The sequence below is a fragment of the Schistocerca gregaria genome, chromosome 3 (assembly GCF_023897955.1).
Source record: "Schistocerca gregaria isolate iqSchGreg1 chromosome 3, iqSchGreg1.2, whole genome shotgun sequence".
In the NCBI taxonomy this organism is placed as follows: Eukaryota; Metazoa; Arthropoda; class Insecta; order Orthoptera; family Acrididae; genus Schistocerca; species Schistocerca gregaria.
Window position 1 is genome coordinate 901,929,267 of NC_064922.1, and position 19,178 is coordinate 901,948,444.

Sequence of the window (19,178 nt, forward strand, 5' to 3'; positions counted from 1 at the left end):
ATTCCAGTCAACATTGTCAAAAGCTTTCTCTAAGTCTACAAATGCTAGAAACGTAGGTTTGCCTTTTCTTAATCTTTCTTCTAAGATAAGTCGTAAGGTCAGTATTGCCTCACGTGTTCCAACATTTCGACGGAATCCAAACTGATCCTCCCCGAGGTCCGCATCTACCAGTTTTTCCATTCGTCTGTAAAGAATTCGCGTTAGTATTTTGCAGCTGTGACTTATTAAACTGATAGTTCGGTAATTTTCACATCTGTCAGCACCTGCTTTCTTTGGGATTGGAATTATTATATTCTTCTTGAAGTCTGAGGGTATTTGGCCTGTCTCATACATCTTGCTCACCAGCTGGTAGAGTTTTGTCATGACTGGCTCTCCCAAGGCCGTCAGTAGTTCTAATGGAATGTTGTCTACTCCGGGGGCCTTGTTCCGACTCAGGTCTTTCAGTGCTCTGTCAAACTCTTCACGCAATATCGTATCACCCATTTCGTCTTCATCTACATCCTCTTCCATTTCCATAATATTGTCCTCAAGTAAATCACCCTTGTATAAACCTTCTATATACTCCTTCCACCTTTCTGCCTTCCCTTCTTTGCTTAGAACTGGGTTTCCATCTGAGCTCTTGATATTCATACACGTGGTTCTCTTCTCTCCAAAGGTCTCTTTAATTTTCCTGTAGGCAGTATCTATCTTACCCCTAGTGAGATAAGCCTCTACATCCTTACATTTATCCTCTAGCCATCCCTGTTTAGCCATTTTGCACTTCCTCTCGATCTCATTTTTGAGACGTTTGTATTCCTTTTTGCCTGCTTCATTTACTGCATTTTTATATTTTCTCCTTTCATCAATTAAATTCAATATTTCTTCTGTTACCCAAGGATTTCTAGCAGCCCTCGTCTTTTTACCTACTTTATCCTCTGCTGCCTTCACTACTTCATCCCTCAGAGCTACCCATTCTTCTTCTACTGTATTTCTTTCCCCTATTCCTGTCAATTGTTCCCTTATGCTCTCCCTGAAACTCTGTACAACCTCTGGTTCTTTCAGTTTATCCAGGTCCCATCTCCTTAATTTCCCACATTTTTGCAGTTTCTTCAGTTTTAATCTACAGGTCATAACCAATAGATTGTGGTCAGAGTCCACATCTGCCCCTGGAAATGTCTTACAACTTAAAACCTGGTTCCTAAATCTCTGTCTTACCATTATATAATCTATCTGATACCTTTTAGTATCTCCAGGGTTCTTCCACGTATACAACCTTCTTTCATGATTCTTAAACCAAGTGTTACCTATGACTAAGTTGTGCTCTGTACAAAATTCTACTAGGCGGCTTCCTCTTTCATTTCTTAGCCCCAATCCATATTCACCTACTATGTTTCCTTCTCTCCCTTTTCCTACACTCGAATTCCAGTCACCCATTACTATTAAATTTTCGTCTCCCTTCACTATCTGAATATTAATTTTAAATTAACAACAGCCTCAGTTGCAATGTTTACCTAGGTTTACCTAGGTTTCAGTTGGGATAACCCAACCTTCTTTTGAATAAAAGGAACTACGATTTGTCCATAATTTACAATGTCAAAAACTAAAAACTATGATATAGTAATACATCACCATAATGCAATAACTTATCTGGGAAAAGCCTCGACCTCACTTCGCGACCGCAGTACGGCAGCCGTAGGTTGAGTTATCCCAACTGAAACCTAGGTAAATCTAGGTAAACATTGTAACTGAGGCTGTTGTTAATTTAAAATTTAAGACAAACCTACTTTTATAGCATTTGTAGATTTAGACAAAGTGTTGATACTATTGACTAGACTATACAGTTTGAAATTTTGAACGTAGCAGAGATAAAATACAAGAAGATAAAGAAAGCGAAAGATTTATAGTTCAGATGGTTCAAATAGTTCTGAGCACTACGGGACTTAACTTCTGAGGTCATCAGTCCCCTAGATCTTAGAACTACTTAAACCTAACTAACCTAAGGACATCACACACATCCATGCCCGAGGCAAGTTCGAACGTGCGACCGTAGCGGTCACGCGGTTCCGGACTGTAGCGCCTACAACCGCTCGGCCACCCCGGCCGGCCAAAGATTTATACTACTTATACAGAAATCATACTGCAGTTGTAAGACGCGAGGGATATGAAAGGGAAGTCATAATTGAGAAGGGAGTGAAACAAGATTATAGCCTACCCCCAGCGTTATTCAATCTGTATATTCAACATGCTATGAAGGAAACCCAGGACGAATTCGTAAAGGGAATTAAATTCAAAAATTCATGGAGAAGAAATAATAACTTTGACAGTTATCGGTGGCGGAGACGGTTGAGGATGTGGAAGAGCAGCAGATAGAAATTGATAGTGTCTTGAAAGGTATTATAAATGAACAGCAGCAACAGTAAAGGAAGGATAATAGAATGTATTCGAATTAAATGGAGCAGTGCTGATAGAATTGAATTAGAAATGAAAGAAGTAGATGAATTTGCTAATTTGGCATCAAAATAACTGATTGTGGCGCAGTAGAAAGGATAAAGACTGTAGATTGGCTGTAGCACGAAAAGTGTTTCTGAATAAGGGAAATTTGTTAACATCGAATATAGACTTAAATGTTGGGAATTCTTTTCTGGATTGTAGCGCTGTACGGAAGTGAAACGTGGACGATAAGCAGTTCAGACGAGAAGTGAATGTTTTGATATGTGATGCTACAGAGTAATAATGAATATTAGACGGGTAGATAGAATAACAAATGAGGGGGTGGTGAATAGAACTGAGAAAAAAAAATCATGGCACAATTTGACTCAACCAGGGATCGTTTTGTGGTATACGTTCTGAGACACCAAGGGATAGTCAGTCTGGTAATATAGGCAAGTGTGAGTGTAAAAAATTGCAGAGGGAGACGAAGGCCAGAAAACGGTTAGTGGGTTCAAATTCCTGTTGGTTACTTTAGTTGTGCAGAGATCGAGAGGATTGCACAGGACAGGGCAGCATGGAGATCTACAGCAAAACAGCCTTCGGAATGAACAACCGTAGATGAATTCTGGGTATATCACTATCACCTCGAGGCAAAGGAGCAAAACAAGCAGTGGAAATCAGCGGATATCACTATCACCTCGAGGCAAAGGAGCAAAACAAGCAGTGGAAATCAGCGGATTCACAACTGACGAAAACGGCGAAGTAGACAGAACCAGCATCGGGCAAAGTGATGCTGAACGCCTTTGTGACTACCTTGATTTGATGTTAACATATTATCCTCGTAAAGGCAAACCATCACAGGAGGAACCACCGAAACGTCCTAACAAGGCTGTCAAAAAGAAGCATTGTTATAAGCTGACAAGGGGTTTGTTTTTGCTCCACGATAACGGCTCAGCTCATTCTAAGGCAGAAAGAGTGACACATGCTGCTTCTTTGGGCTACAGAAATTTTGTCTTACCTTCCGTAGTATCCTGACATAGCGCACCGTGAGTTCTTCCTCTTTATTCAGAGACGAAACCACGGTATGGCAGCAATTTCAACTTAATGAGGTGCGCACTTAATTTAAAGTCAGGAAAAATTAGTGGGGAGCTGGGGGGAGTAGGACACCCTTAGCATTTCTATGTTGGGTGTAGGTTTATTGGAGAGATGGGGTGAAATTTAAGCACAGCTCTGGAGGAATAAGGATAAGTATGTAGCCAGGCTCCGTCAGCCAGTCAGCTAGTGTATTATATAGCATACTAACTTTTCCCAGACACGCTTTGCTATGGCTCAGTCAACTTAAACTAAAAAAAAGAAAAACAGAGAGCACAATTTTCTAACATGTGTGTGAACTGGATACACATCCTAATCTTTTTCTCCCCCATTCCAAACCCCGTCTCTGTCCATCTCTTCTTCCCCCTCTGTCATTGTCCATTACCCCCTCCTTCCCCCTCTTTCTGTGCATCACCTCCTCCTCCTTTTCTTTGTCCATCTTATCCTCCCTCCCTCTCTCTCTCTCTCTCTCTCTCTCTCTCTCTCTCTCTCTCTCTCTCTCTCTCTCCTCCTCCTCCTCTCTATCTCTATCTATCTATCTATCTCCTCCGCCCCCTCTCTGTCCCCCTCTCCTGTCCATCACCTTCTCACCCCTTTCTATGTCCATCGTCTCCTCCCCCTTTATATGTCCATCTTCTCCTTCCCTCCCACCTATCTCTCCATCTCCTCCTGCCCCTTTCTCTCTTCATCTCATAGTTTTCACTTTCTGTGTCCACTTTCTCCCACCCCTCTGTCCGTCTCGTATTCTTCCCTCTCTCTGACACTGTATACGTATGATTAAAAAAGTGGGTGTATAAAAACACGTGTATATTCGCATGCAACGTTGTGTCAGAATCGACGAAGAACTTCAGAAGATTTTAGATTTTAAAGAAACGAACATTTACATTTTTATTTATGTAGACAACAGCAGCCAGATGTTGCATGTTTGCACACAGGCAGTGCGTGTCGCAGTCAGAGGAGATGAACCCGGCACTCCTGTGGTTCAAAGACAGCGGCCACGAGACCGACTACCGCAGCGAGCCGGACCTGCAGTTCCGCTACTACGTGCTCGCCGCGCTCGGCCTCTTCCTCTGCATGGCCACCGTGCAGATGCTCATTCTTAAGGGGTGAGCGCCGCCTTCTTACTACATCACACCCACACACTCCTACATACCGCTCTACAGTGACTGCTCATATTCGTGATTTTTTGTCCTGTCCCACTCCGTAAAGAGCGATGGTCAAAATATTCTTTACATGCCTCATATTCTTTACATGCCTCATATTCTTTACATGCCTCTCTCACCTTATTCTCACGATTCCTGTGCGAGATATATGATGGTGGCAACTGGATTATCGAACAGCTTTCTTCGAATATCGTTTGTATAAGAATTTCTTGACATTCCGGACAAAATGATCTACTCACTATTTCGAAGGCACTTGACTAACGACATATCCAAATTGTCCTTACTTCTTCTGCTGCTAACTTACACTTCGACTATCTCTTTCATTTTCTCGCCCACGGGGCCCACAGCTCTTATGTGCGTACATGTGTGATACACACGGGTCCTTGAGTTATTGCAGCCTTTCTTCATTTCCAGGCTACTTTACCTTCCCCTTCCGTCTCCCTCCCTGTTGTTGTTCCTTTTCCTTTGCTGCCTCCTTTCCCTAACTTGTTCTTATTTACATCGGCCCAGCTACCCTCCTGACCTCGTTCCGTGTTGCGGTTTTCAGTTACTTGCTTTTCCTCCTCCTTTTGTTTTTTTTGGCCTCCATTTATAAATTTGGAATCTGTAGTCTGAGCATATGGGGAACAACTCCGTCCCTAGTGCCTTTGGCGTGGGTTCCTCTCGACCTCGTCCTCCTCATCTTCCTCTTCCTCCTCCTCCTCTCCGTTTTCCTTCTTCCCTTCCTTTTAGCCATACCCCTTTCGCCTCCTTCCTAGGTTACCAGTTCTACAGCCCCATCTGACAGAGGCCCCTGGCACAACAGGGATCACACTGCTCGTACCTGCGCTCTGAATGGCTGACGTAAGCCTAGGAATGGTTGCCTACCTTTTTCACGCATCGGAACTCCCGGCAACGACTGCCATGCCAGGCAGCCGTTGCTGTAGGTGGATGGCGCCCACGAGGCAAGCCCCTGATCGTAGTGGGTGGTACCAGGGTGGACGTTTGGCACATAAAAGGTATTGAACTCTCTGGCCCTCTCTGGCCACGTCTCTTCCTACCAATAGTTCTATCTCAGTTCCTGTTTCTGCCACCCCAGACTTTCCCCCCTTGGCAGAAAGGCTAGGCCCGCTGACTTGGAGCAAAACCCTTTCTGCAGTTCTTTCTTTGTACCAGGATTGATAGGGAGACTTTTGCCTCCATCAAACCCCTTTCCGTGGAAAGTACTGAGGACAAGTCCTTAAGGCTCCCTCCTTACAGAGGCAACTCCTGCCACTCAGTCAGCCAGCCTCAATGGCTGCGGCCGCTTGGGAGACATACCAGTGAATATCACCCCTCACAAGTGTCATTATGACATAGGGTGTAATTTTTCATAAGGACCTTTCTCCTCCAGTCCAACGATGACCTCAGGGCTACTCTGGAATGACGTGGGTTTCATTTCGTCCAGCACGTCCAGAGAGGCACTAACGACATCGTTTAGACATTGGCGCTTTCATCTTGGCCTTTGCAGGGGATACCCTGCCCGAGAAGGTGAAGGTAATGGTATACAAATACAACTCAAACAGTACATTCCACCTCCCATGCGTTGCTTCAGTTGCCTCAAGTTCAGCCACATGACCTCGTGATGCTATACCGCTCCCATGTGTGGTGCTTATGGTCGCCCTCTTCATGTGGGGTCCCTTGCACCCTACTGCCTAACTGTGTAAATTGCTCTGGTGTACACTCTCCCTGCTCACCAGTGTGTCCAGTGTATACAAAGGAAAAAATAATCCAGAAATAAGGATGTTTGACAGTCTTAGCTACTTTGAGGCCTGATAATGAAGTCTGATAGACCTCACCCTGTTAATCTCTCACCTACTTTGCCTCGATTATGTCTTCCCCTCGTGTCCCCCACGCCTTACTTCCATGCTGCCCCCCCCCCCCCCTTCCCTTACCTCCACCCCAGTAGCTCCCATCCCTTCGCATCAAGGAACCCCCCCTCCTCCTCCCCCTAAGCTAGAGAACAAATCCACTTTTCTGGCTCCTACTAGGGACAGTGCTCCCTCTCGGAACACCACTCTCCGACATTCTCAAGATAGGAAGCTTGCAACCTACGGTAAGACGAGGGACCCATGTTCTGAGGCCCCAAAGTCACTTGCTTTCTGTCCAATACAGACATCGCTGCCACCTATTCTCTTACTGATAATACTTCCTCACCCCCTCCAAGCAAGAAGAAGAAGCAACACAAGACCAAGGACGAGGTTTCCCCAACATCCCAGGGGCTTTCGCCCCCTCCCTCTCACTCTCAATCAGGCCCTGTTTTTATGCATGTCACGCCATTCACGTCAGTGATAACCACTGACCCAGTGGCATGATCTCCCCTCAGCTTCTATATGTCTATCCTGAACTCTCAACACACGATAATCAATTGGAATTGCGACTGATATAACCGTCACCTAACGGAAATGCAACATCTTGTTCTGCATTCTGTCTTGCTTTTCAAGACTTCCATGATAATCACTCTCCAACGTTTCGTGGTTATCGGGCGTCCTATCAGAATGATGTGGGCCCAAGATAGCATCTGGAGGAGTTTGCACTTTCGTCCACACTGATGCAACAATACTCATTGTCTTCAGATGCATTTGGCTCATCTACAAAACGATTAGCCTGACCAACGTCCTTCATAAACTGCTCGAGTGGGTCGTTAGCTTCCGATTATGCTGGGTACTCGAATCTCAGGATCTTTTTTCCTCTATCAGTGTGGCTTCCAGGACGAACGATCTACAACTGACCATTTACTCAGAATGGAAACAGAAATCCGACAGGCTTTTGCTAAACGCCGACACCTTGTGCAGTCTTCTTTGACCTACATAACGCATTCGATTAGCACCGTAACATTGTCGCTTTTTTCATCTATCAGTGTGGCTTCCAGGACGAACGATCTACAACTGACCATTTACTCAGAATGGAAACAGAAATCCGACAGGCTTTTGCTAAACGCCGACACCTTGTGCAGTCTTCTTTGACCTACATAACGCATTCGATTAGCACCGTAACGTTGTCGCTACCCTCCATGACTGGGTCTTTCCAACCCCTTTCCGATTTGCAGATGGGAGTTTTTATGGCACCACCTATCCTAGGTAGATCTAGCACTTCATTCAGCATCCTTCACATCCAGGAGAACGTATCCTACAGGGTACTGTGTTAAGAGCCACACTCTTCCTCGTTGCCATCAATGGGCTTGTAACCTCTGTTAAGCTCTGGTTACACTGGCATTGTATGTCGACGAGTTTTGCATTTGCTGCAGCTCCCACTCGGTAGAATCAGCTGAACGCCAGCCAAGAGATCATGGGTGTGTGATTTATGGCTTAGCAGTTCCTTCCACTCTGAAACTATTTGACCCTTATGGGATGTATCTGGATATCAGTGCCTTTTGCACTAGTCCTGTCTACAGTTTCTTTGCAGAAGCGGATATTTCCCCACTACAAATACGATAGAGCGAACTCATGGTTTCTTGCGCAATCGGCATTCGACCATTCATCCCGTGTACCCCGCCCTCTTTGCAAACTTGGGATATCTTCCTCCTGATACCTGCCCTCAGGAGGGATTGCCAGTTGGAATGTATCCTCACTTTCCTTTGTCAGGATCTCCATCTCCACTCACTGGAATGTGCCCTCCCTCCCCCCCCCCCCACCATCTTTGCATTGTAGTTAAACCACAGATTAGGATCGAAATATTCCAGGATCCTAAGGTCTCTGTCGCCTGTACGTTATTCGAGCATCTTGCACATGCCATCCTTAAAGAGTTACAGAATGCCGTCATCTTCTACACTGATGATTCTAAAACGATACATATGATTGGATACACTTTTACGTTTCTTGCTGGCATGGAACACCATTTACTACCGAGATTATGTAGTCTGTTCAGAGCAGAGCTGCTAGCATTTAACAGTGCCCTCTATTTTGTTACTCAGGCCTCCCTCCACCGAGTTTTAATATGTACTGACTCAATGAGCAGCCAGCAGGCTATAGACCGACGCCACTCATGTCACCCTTTTGTGTCTGCTATCCATGAGCTTCTCTAGACCCTTGACTGTGAAGCCTGCTAAGTTGCCTTTCTCTGGCTCCCAAGCCATGTGGGCATCCCAGGGAATTAATAGGCTGACCATTTGACTAGAGAGGCACATATTTGACCCTAACTGCCTTTCGTGATTCCAATGCAGATATGCAGGTACACGTCATATCTCTCTTTGCCCAAAAGTGGAATGACATCTGGTGCACTACTGGTGTTAGTAATAATCTCCTCTCTCCCTTCTGCTCCTCTAGGAAGGAGTCCACGTGGTCATACAAGGCTCACCCGTTGTTTTCTCTTGCCTAACAAGCCACCCCCACAATGTGGCTGTGGAGTCAGACTGACGGTACTCCATATATTGGTGGAAGGTCCCCTCTTTTGGCCCTTCGTACTAAGTATAACCTTCCAAATTCCCTGTCTTTAATATTAGCTGACAAGTGACTGGTGGCTGAACTGGTCCTCAGATTCCTATATGAAAGTGGGTTTTATTTCCAGTTATAGGGTTTTGCTTTACTGCTGGAGCAGGGGCAGGGTGGATGTGGTTGGGGCTTCTCTTCATGTTTTCTGCGTCTGGGACCCATGACCACTCCCCTTGTAAAGACCGCTCTTTTGTCCCTCTGTTTTTCCAGTTTTTAGATTTTATCTACCCTTTTATGCCTTCTACTGTGTAGATTTTTAGCTTTCTTGAATTACAGTTTGACCCTTATGACAGGATGCACCAACTTTTAGCGGACACCGCTAGCTTACACAATTAACTTCTGAACTGTGGAACTGATGACCTCACGGTTTCGTCCCATAACCCCCTTCAATCAGTCCAGTCCAGTCCTGTAACGACGTGTGGACACAACAATTGAGTCGAATAGCTGTGCATGTCACCAGAGCCAGACAGTAAAACATCTCTCTGCGAGTGTGCTACAAATACACTGGTATGCAAAACTTAAACGATGAAAGTAGCTTTCATATTATATGTCATTACCAAGAAAGTTAGCTCGATGAAACATGAAGTTCATCATTTCATGATGTAAATACTGATAGTGTTAGTTACTGAGTAACAGCACAACGCCTTTGTTTTATGACCATCGTTAAATTACGCTGATCACGAACGATGAAAAAGTATTTTTAATTTTGTCATGTGTGGATGTTGTCATTTTAAGAAGGATTTTAACGATATGTGAAGCCATGATGGCACCAACACTAATCAAGTACGTTCTACGACCTGAACGTGGCTAGATTGTTAGCTAGCAATTGATCCAAATAAGCCGCGCGGGATAAGCCGAGCGGTCTCAGGCGCTGCAGTCATGGACTGTGCGGCTGATCCCGGCGGAGGTTCGAGTCCTCCCTCGGGCATGGGTGTGTGTGTTTGTCCTTAGGATAATTTAGGTTAAGTAGTGTTTAATCTTAGGGACTGATGACCTTAGCAGTTAAGTCCCATAAGATTTCACACACATTTTTTAAAAATCCAAATAAAGGAAATTTCATGTGTGATCTTGACTTCATGAGTCTTCAGTCCCTAACATTAATAAAAAGTTACAGTAGATTGCGTATTTCCTGGTCATCATCATCATCATCAGTGTTCTGCCAAAAGGCAGGTTTTCACATGGTGGTTCTCCAGGCTGTCCGGTCTTCTACCATCATCTTCAGGTCTGCATAATTTCCTCTTCCCTTTACGTCGTCTATCATCTTGTATCTCCTTCTTCCTTTCAGTCTTCCCTCACAAACCAGTCTTCCAAACCATCTGCTAGCATGCACTCCCTTCTCAATGAATGTCCCAACCAGTTCTTTTTCCTTTCCTTTACAACCTTCAGCAGACATCTTCTCTCACCAACCCTTTCCAATACTCTTTCCTTACCCACTCTTTCCATCCAGCTTATTCCCTCCATTCTCCTCCACATCCACATCTCAAATGCTTCTAACCTTTTTTCATACTCTCGTCTCAGCGTCCATGTTTCTGCCTCACTCCAGACAAAACATCTTCCAAGTCTTTTCCTTACTCCTTTATCTAATTTGCCACATAAGAGTCTCCTGTTTCTGTTGAATGCCTCCTTCGCTATTGCAATTCGAGTTTACACATCCTGGTGACATCTCAAGTCTTCAGTTATTGTCCTTCCAAGATATTTAAATTGACTTACTTGGCTAATGGTAGATTGTCCTATTTTAATATTAGACAGTCTGCGTCTTGTACTGATGACCATACTGTTTGTTTTTGCTGTGTTTATTCGCATCCCATATTCCACACAAGCTTCATTCAGATCTTTGAGCATATTATTCACTGTCCGCTCACTTGCGGCCATTAATACCATGTCATGAGCAAATCTTACACACTCTATTCTCTTTCCACCAATACATGTTCCTCTCTTTCCATCTAAGCTTTTCGCAATAATCTCTTCAAGGTATACGTTAAACAACAGGCAACAACCTTGTCTAACACCTCGTCCAATGCTGCTTCCTTCTGACATTTCATTTCCAATCCTTATCCTTACTTTCTGGTGTAAATATAGATTTTGTATCACTCATCTCTCTTTCCAATCTACTCCTTTCTTCTTCAAAATATCCGTCAGCTTGTTCCACTGAACTCTGTCAAAAGCCTTTTCCAGATCTATAAATTCAGCAAATATTAATCTAACCTTTTCCATATATCTTTCCGCTCTAGTTCTTAACAGGCCAATAGCATCTTTTCTTCCTTTTTCTCTTCTAAAGCCGAACTGCTCCTCTGCAATCCCCCTATCCAGCTTGCCATATAACCTTCTATTCAACACTCTCAGCAATACTTGAGTTGCATGAGAAATTAGACTGATGGTCCGGTGCTCTTCACATTTTTTAGTGTTTCTCTTTTTCTCTGTTGGTATCATAACTGTTGCAGTCCTGGTCCACTATATCAAAAAATTAATTCTCTTCCCTGTATGTGTCCTGTTCCAGATTTTCAGCCTTTACCTATCGAAGCAGTCTATTACTTCTTTTTCACTGTAGCTCTTGTGCCTAGTATCTTCGTTGCCATTTCACGTTCGCTCTCTGTGAACGAATACTGTGCGCCTCTCTCTCGTACTGATAGCTCTAGTGTTCGTACGCCAAGTTTCACCAGTAGCGCCACACTGAGTGTAGCTTTGTAAGCCCCGGTGAGGGATGTTTCTTTGTGGTTTCCGAACGGCATATGTCTGTGCAACCAAGGGCACCGACGAAATGCTGCTGTTTATCGTGCCAGAGACAGAGCAACACTGAGTGAGGTTGGTCCGTTGCCAGGGGCATGTACTGAGGGAGATGGTGGTCTTTATTTAATAAAATTGCAGCCAAATAGCCATATACAGTTACTTTGCTTGTCATTTTACATTTACATTTTTGCGTATACATTTATCGATTTCACTCTTTTACTGCACAGTTCTGTGTGATATCGTTCACAGGCTTCGTTACACAGTTCACATACAAATGTTGTGCTTGGGTCATGATAAGTTTTGTTCTTGCAGATTAGATAATGAAAGCCGTGAATAGAAAGCCTAGTTACGACATGTCACTGAATTTTTGCATACATATTCATTTATCGATTTCACTCTTTTACTGCACAGTTCTGTGTGATATCGTTCACAGGCTTCGTTACACAGTTCACATACAAATGTTATGCTTGGGTCATGATAAGTTTTGTTCTTGCAGATTAGATGATGAAAGCCGTGAATAGAAAGTCTAGTTACGACATGTCGCTGTTCGAAGTTTGGTGCTGTCCATGAGCGGTTCGTCATTGCTTCGGTGCCATAGAACTCCGGCCATATTTTTTTCTCGTTTGTCCTCCGTGATCTTCAGTTGCTTTCTGGAAGGCCTGGTGTGTGGCATCATATATCGAAGTCTGATGTCTTCAATTAGGAATGTCTCTCTCGCTAGCAGGTACACTAGTCTAGATCTTGTTGTCTTTGAGAGACCTAGTACTCTTTTTAGGTAGGTCGATTTTAACTTTTCTAGTGTTTCTAGATTTTTTTCTGTCAGATGGTCCCATATAACCTCCATCCTACAGGCCAGGATTGGCGAGATTTTTGTGTTGAATAATTTCATGGCTGTTTCTAGGCGGATGTTTTTGATGTCATGTATTGCTATTATTGCTTGGGCTGCACGCTCTGTTGTATGTTTTGTGAAGCATTTGGCTGTTGGTTGCAATGGTGGCCTTTTCGCAGAGGCGTGGTGCTGTGGGGGTCCCTGGGGGCGACCCTATGCGCGTTGCTAGTGTTCGCCTACCTGTGCTGGCTGGAGGGTCGGTGCCCCGGGGGCGGCTCGTCGCCCACCCCTGCCGTGGGCGGCGGCTGCCCGGGGGCGGCGGGGGCGGCGGCCGGCGACGAGGGGCGGCACACGGTGAGCGCCCACCGCTGGCTGCGCCTCGCCGTCTTCTCCATCACCGCAGCGCTCTTCGCCGCCTGCGCCGTCATCACACTGGTGAGTACACCGCCGTGCAAACCCACTGCTAGCCTGTCTGCGTTTGTGAGTCGGTGTGTATGTTGCAGCATATCTCTGAGACGTCTGTAGTAGTTGCGGCGAAATTTTATACACTGTGTGACACACTTTCCCTGAAGGAGTACTGGGAGTAGGGTGTTGATGCAACTCTGTTACCCATAGCAGAATGGTAGCGGAAGGAAGGAAGGATGTTCAAACCTAAGAATTGCTCAGAATATGTCGGGAAAGTTAAGATTTCTCCATTCATTTTTCCTCCGAGTGACAGAATGACAATATGTAACTCCAACAGCAACAGTGAACTACAAATAAAAAATGACAATCAATAAATAAACCGGTAGCAACCGGAATACCAGCATGCAAAATAAAAGCGTTACGAACGCATGTACAAGTCTAATGAAACTGATGATTTGGTATTATTCATAACTGTTTGCCGTAATACAATGAATTCTGTGGCTCAGAGGAACAGTTATAAAGTGTTACCCTGTAACAACAGCGTACCAGAGAGAAAAGGTTTTTGCCGCATTCGCTGTTGCAGGTGGAGGTGGGCCCAGACGGAGAGGCGCCGGCGCTGCAGCTGCTGGCCGCGGTGAACAGCAGCGCCAACTGGACGGACGTGGCCGCCGAGGACCCGTGGCCCGTCCTGGGAGCCGCCCTCACGCCGGACGCCGTACCGGTAGGTGCCCCACCCGTCACGCCATGTGCTCTGTACTCATCCCGCTACCGAACAGGGTTACTGTGTGAAAGCGCAGGCGTCTTCGACGAATTTCACTGTCTCTTCTCGGCTTATCAGTCTAGTGGCAGAGTCATCTTGCAGCAAAGTTTCGACGTGTTCCGTACTCGTCATCTTCAGGATACAGACTCCAAATGAGGATGACGAGCAGGGAACCTCGTTGGAGCAGTGCTGCACGACGACCCTGTCTCCGGCTGACAACCCGAGGTTTCATCAAAGAGTGTTATGTTTTTGTTCCTCTATTGACAATATTATTCCTTCCATTTGATTACAGCAAAATTTTGATAAAACCAGTTTTTCATTTTTTAGGGCCAAAAGTGAATATGAAATTGTTAATGTCGAATTTTTTATGGTGCACTCTTACAGATAAGATGTGAGTTGTTGCTATATAGGTGCTGGCGTTCCTTCTAGCTATTACACGATAGACGTACACACTCCAGTCACGTTAAACTCACCAGATGCCTAAGCCTGAATGATCATTGAGGTACTGATAGGTACCGACTCCAGAGCCATGCCTACGCGACGATAGGTCTCGCGGTTGAGAATCCTTGGTGCGAACAGCTTGATCGAGATCGTTCCATAGATTATAAATTGCGCTGAAACCCAGTGTATTTGGATGGTGAGGGGAGCACGATAAATTCATCCTGGTCCCCTTCAAACCACGTTGCATTGTCATGCTGGTAGATGCCATCTTGCCGAGGTAAAAAAAAAAAACCTGTGTGTAGGGGTAGACATGGTCTCCAGGGATAGATGTATACTTATGTTTATCCATTGTGCCTTCCAGAATGTCAACATCACCCAGGGAGTCCCAAAGGTACAGTCCCGAGACCATAACGCTCTCTCCTCCGGCCTGAACCCTTCCAACTATTGAGCCAGCGAACAGCCATCTGTCCGGTGAAGCATATAACGTGATTCACCTCAGTTGACTCCCAGTCGATGTACTGCCGTGCAAATTCGATCGTTTTTAATACAATAAGCAGATTCTGAAGGATGTAGGTTGCAATAATTGCACGGAGATGAAGAGGCTTGCACAGGATTGGATAGCATGGACAACTGCATCAAACCAGTCTCTGGACTGAAGACCACAACAACAACAACAACAACAGGAGCGACATTTTGAGTTCTCTGTACAAGGAAGCCCTGAATTCATTCACAAATCTGGTCCGATACTCGGTAAGCTCGTATTTTGTTTACTAAACGATAATATGGAACTGATAATGCCTGCCCGAAGGAACACGGCATCAGCCTGTGTGCGAAATGAATAATAATTACATTAAAACTTCCTTGCAGATTAAAACTGTGTGCCGGACCAAGACTCGAACTCGGGACCTTTGCCTTTTGCGGGCAAGTGCTCTACGAACTGGCCTACCCAAGCACGACTCACGCCCCGTCCTAACAGCTTCAATTCCTCCAGCACCTCGCCTCCTACGTTCCAAACTTCACAGAACCTATCCTGAGAACCTTGCAGAACTAGCACTCCTGGAAGAAAGGATAATGCGGAGGCATGGCTTAGAGCATTTTTCCGCGAAAGTCAAAGGTCCCGAGTTCGAGTCTCGGTCCGGCACACAGTTTTAATGAGCCAGGAAGTTTCATGTCAGCGCACACTCCGCTGTACAGTGAAAATTTCATTCTAATAATTACATTGTTACTCTGCATCGAGCCACTGGTCACCACGGATCCGTTATACCGAACGACTTAGAAATTACCCTTCAATAACTTCCGCCGTCTTTGTAATTTGTCTTGAATGTTTATTTTTCGCAACCTACGACACCAAAACTTCATGGTCTCCTCAGTCTTTTACAGTGCGGTAAGCGGGACACCAGGAAAAGTACGTCTTTTGTCCCATCATGATTTCGTATTCCAATGCTATTTAACAAGCCGCATATTTCCAAATAATTAACAATGCTTTCATCTCCCCTAGTAGCTAACATTATTCTTACTCATATTCGCACTCAGTCTTGCTGGGATATGAGTACTGCGAACAAATTCACGGCCCAGTCAAAACTCGGGGACTCTTGCTGTTTAAAAGACGCATGAATGATTTCGTGAGTAACGTCTGAAGCTCCACGGGACTGTTGACAGATGACGTGCTTGTTTCCTAGAAAGAGGACACGTCAGAAAACTGGCGAACTGCAGAAAGACCTGCAGAGCACTGGTGACTGGTGTAGGGACAAGCAGTTGACCCTGAGCGTAATTATATGTAATTGCTTAAGAGAAGAAACCCAATACTGTACAACTACGCTGTTGATGACAAATTGATAGAAATGGCATCACTCGTAAATATCCCACAGTAATCTTAAGTGGAGCGACCATATAAGACAAATAGCGGGGACAGCAGATGCCAGACTGAGATTCATTGCAGAATCTTAAGGAAATGTAATTCATCCACATAAGAAGTGGCTTCCCAAAACACTTGTTAGACCGACTCTTGAGTATTGCTCGTCAATCAAGGATCCTTACCAGTTTCGATTAAGAGAATAGGTGGACAAGATATAACAAACAGCGGAGATCGCTTAATCAGTGTGAGAGCATTGCGGTTACGCTCAGCGCCAGTGGCAGAAGCTGCAAGAGAGACATCGTGCTTACTACTACTATTACTACTGAAATCAGTAGAGGGTAAGTTCCGAGGAGAGGTGGACTACTTACTGCTTCCTCCCACACATGGCCCTCGCAATTAACACGACGAGAAAATCTGATAAATTAGAACTGATGAGCAGTTCTGGGACAGCCATTCTTTCCACACACCATTCGTGAACGAAACAGGGAATGGGGAAGAACTGAAAAAAAACAAGTAAAATGCGATCTCCAAAGCGAACAACTTAAAACAAGAAGTAATGCAAAAACCTTCAGAGGGAACACATACATTTTTGTCAGGCTGTGTTCAGCATATTCTGTCAATGTAACAGATATGTTCCCTGTAAAAGACCTGTTCGTTTACAGTCATAGTTAAAAATAGCCCAGTTAACTAAGACCAAGAAGTGTCAACTGAGTGAAAAAAATTCATGCAGCCGCAAATTTTTGTACAGGGGCAAGGGGCAGTGTGATGAACAACATACGAAAAATTCTCACCGGTGAGTGTCTGAGCTTGAGGGAGGGAGGGGGCGTGTTTAAAGGCAACTTGTTACGTTTTTCTTGAATATTTAGAAAACTCTGGCTTGCAGCGAAAATGTTTTCCAGTATAAACAAAACTGCGTTTAATTTACAACATGAAAGCTAGTAATCATTTGTCACTAGGACTAATATTTCCCACGTTACAATGATAGAAAAATCGAAGATGAATAAAATTTTTGTTGTGGCGGTATAAATTGATGTATATTGTTAAGTGGGCTAAGAACAAGTATTAAATGTGTGTACCACGTCTAAGTACAGTAGAACCGTATTAAGGCATAAACACTGTTCTTGGAGTGTGACAGGGTGGAAAGGCGCGGCGGGAGATTAGAAGCGTGAGGGAAGGCAGGTCCTCAGATTGTGTTTATGCATTTTCCTCCTTCGTAGGTCTGCGAACTCTAGAGCCAGAAGGCAATACCCCATTCTCCCTATCACACTGCGTCACAAAAATCAAATACAGTATATTTTAAAAAGTTGTACCGACTCTTCCGCAGCTCGTCTTATGTATCGCTGGCTTTGTAGATACGGACATCACGGGAGGTGTTCATTTTCTACAAAGTGACTTAATACTATTTGGAATACAGGTATGAATGATTAATAACACAAACGTAAGAACAGCATATAGACTGATTCTTCGTAAATCTTTGCATACTATTCTATACTGCTGCCGTGGAAAATCGATTCCTAGTCACACTACACGCCAGTTGCAGCATTCTTCCAAGAAACTCAACTTTCCCCCACCACGGGTGCTGCTCCCTTTTCGATTTACCGACCGACTACACCTCCCCAGCATTTTCTGTCACCGGCCGTTGTGGCCGTGCGGTTCTACGGGCTACAGTCTGGAACGGCGCGACCGCTACGGACGCAGGTTCGAAGCCTGCCTCGAGCATGGAGGTGTGTAATGTCCTTAGTTTAGTTAGGTTTAAGTAGTTCTAAGTTCTAGGGGACTAATGAGCTCAGAAGTTAAGTCCCATAGTGCTCAGAGTCATTTGAACCATTTTCTGTCCAGTTCTCTTATGTAAGTATCTAACATTCTGCGTGGTGTCTGTTTGTTCTAAGTCGTGTGTCCCTACCACTTTTGCGCAACGACGCTCTGAGAGTGTTTTTTTAGGGAATTGACTTGTTTGAACCTGGGACCTGTTGCTGGTAAGGAGACGCCAGACCACACATGACATGTAGAGTTCAGAAGAGTTCAGTGAGACTAGCGATGATATAATCAAATGCTTAATGATTTCAGCGTCAGTTCCACTGCACTCCCTGTAAAGGAATCTTAATACTAACTAAATTTAGTGGAAGGGGTTCAAGGCTTTCCTATTTTTAGTTAGCTGGTAAAATAACGTCGAAAAAGCAGTTAAGGTTACCATTGGAAATTTTATTTTACTCACAAAACATTGTTTACAAATTGCACTATTGATAAAAGGAAATATTTTAATACAGGATGATAAAAACCAACTGCGTTCAACAAAAATGTGAACGAATATTCTCTGAATGGGCTTCCAAGTTCTACAATGGATCGAAGGATGACCTATGCCATATGACATCTATAATCTAGGTTTAAATTAAGTTTCATAAAGGAGAAAACTATCAAAATGGTCTACAGTGACCCTCAATTATCTTTAATTACTTACGTAACTTGTCGTAAATTGCAATGGCTGATGTGGCTTCTCAATACTTGCATAACAGAAAAATCATCACGTTTCAGATTTTAACTTCTCGTAGCAGATGTGAATACCATGAGCTTTAATTGACGATCGACACTAGTATTAGAAAAGAAGATGAGACTTCTGCAGTTCTGAGTGAAGCCTTATGCGCTTATGCGGCATCGCGTGCGTTCATTACCTTGTCGTTGGTTAGGCAGCATAAGGGGGCGGCGGGCGGCGCAGCTGCACTCACCTCCCCGTCTCGGAAGCAACTCTTTCTAACTTCTCCTTACTGCAATTTACCGAAGTTGGTTTAAGAAAAGCTATCTGGCTGTGTTTTCAACTGAGCAGTCAGGGTCTCAATGTTAACCTTAAGCTCCGCCTACAAAAATTCTGTCCTTCCAATGAGAAACGTTACACTTTTCGTTGTGGGGCAACGTTTTTAATGTTTTCAACTTAACAGAGACGCGTATAGTCTCACGCTAAAACTTGCAGCTTGTGTGGCCCTTTTAGTTTTATCGTAAGATCTATACTGTTCTTCTGCAAGGCTCTATCTTTTAACGTGGGTTAGGGTGTGGT

General features: G+C 44.4%; 1 protein-coding gene across 1 annotated transcript in view; it reads left to right on the top strand.

The window, feature by feature from the left end:
• Nucleotides 1-19,178, top strand: part of LOC126355193 (adenylate cyclase type 2) — a 286,733-nt gene that overhangs the window by 192,301 nt on the left and 75,254 nt on the right. Inside the window, exons 10-12 of the mRNA XM_050005421.1 lie at nt 4,437-4,607; nt 12,848-13,103; nt 13,657-13,794. Of these exons, the coding sequence (XP_049861378.1) occupies nt 4,437-4,607; nt 12,848-13,103; nt 13,657-13,794 (565 nt within the window). The remainder of the gene's footprint in view (nt 1-4,436; nt 4,608-12,847; nt 13,104-13,656; nt 13,795-19,178) is intronic.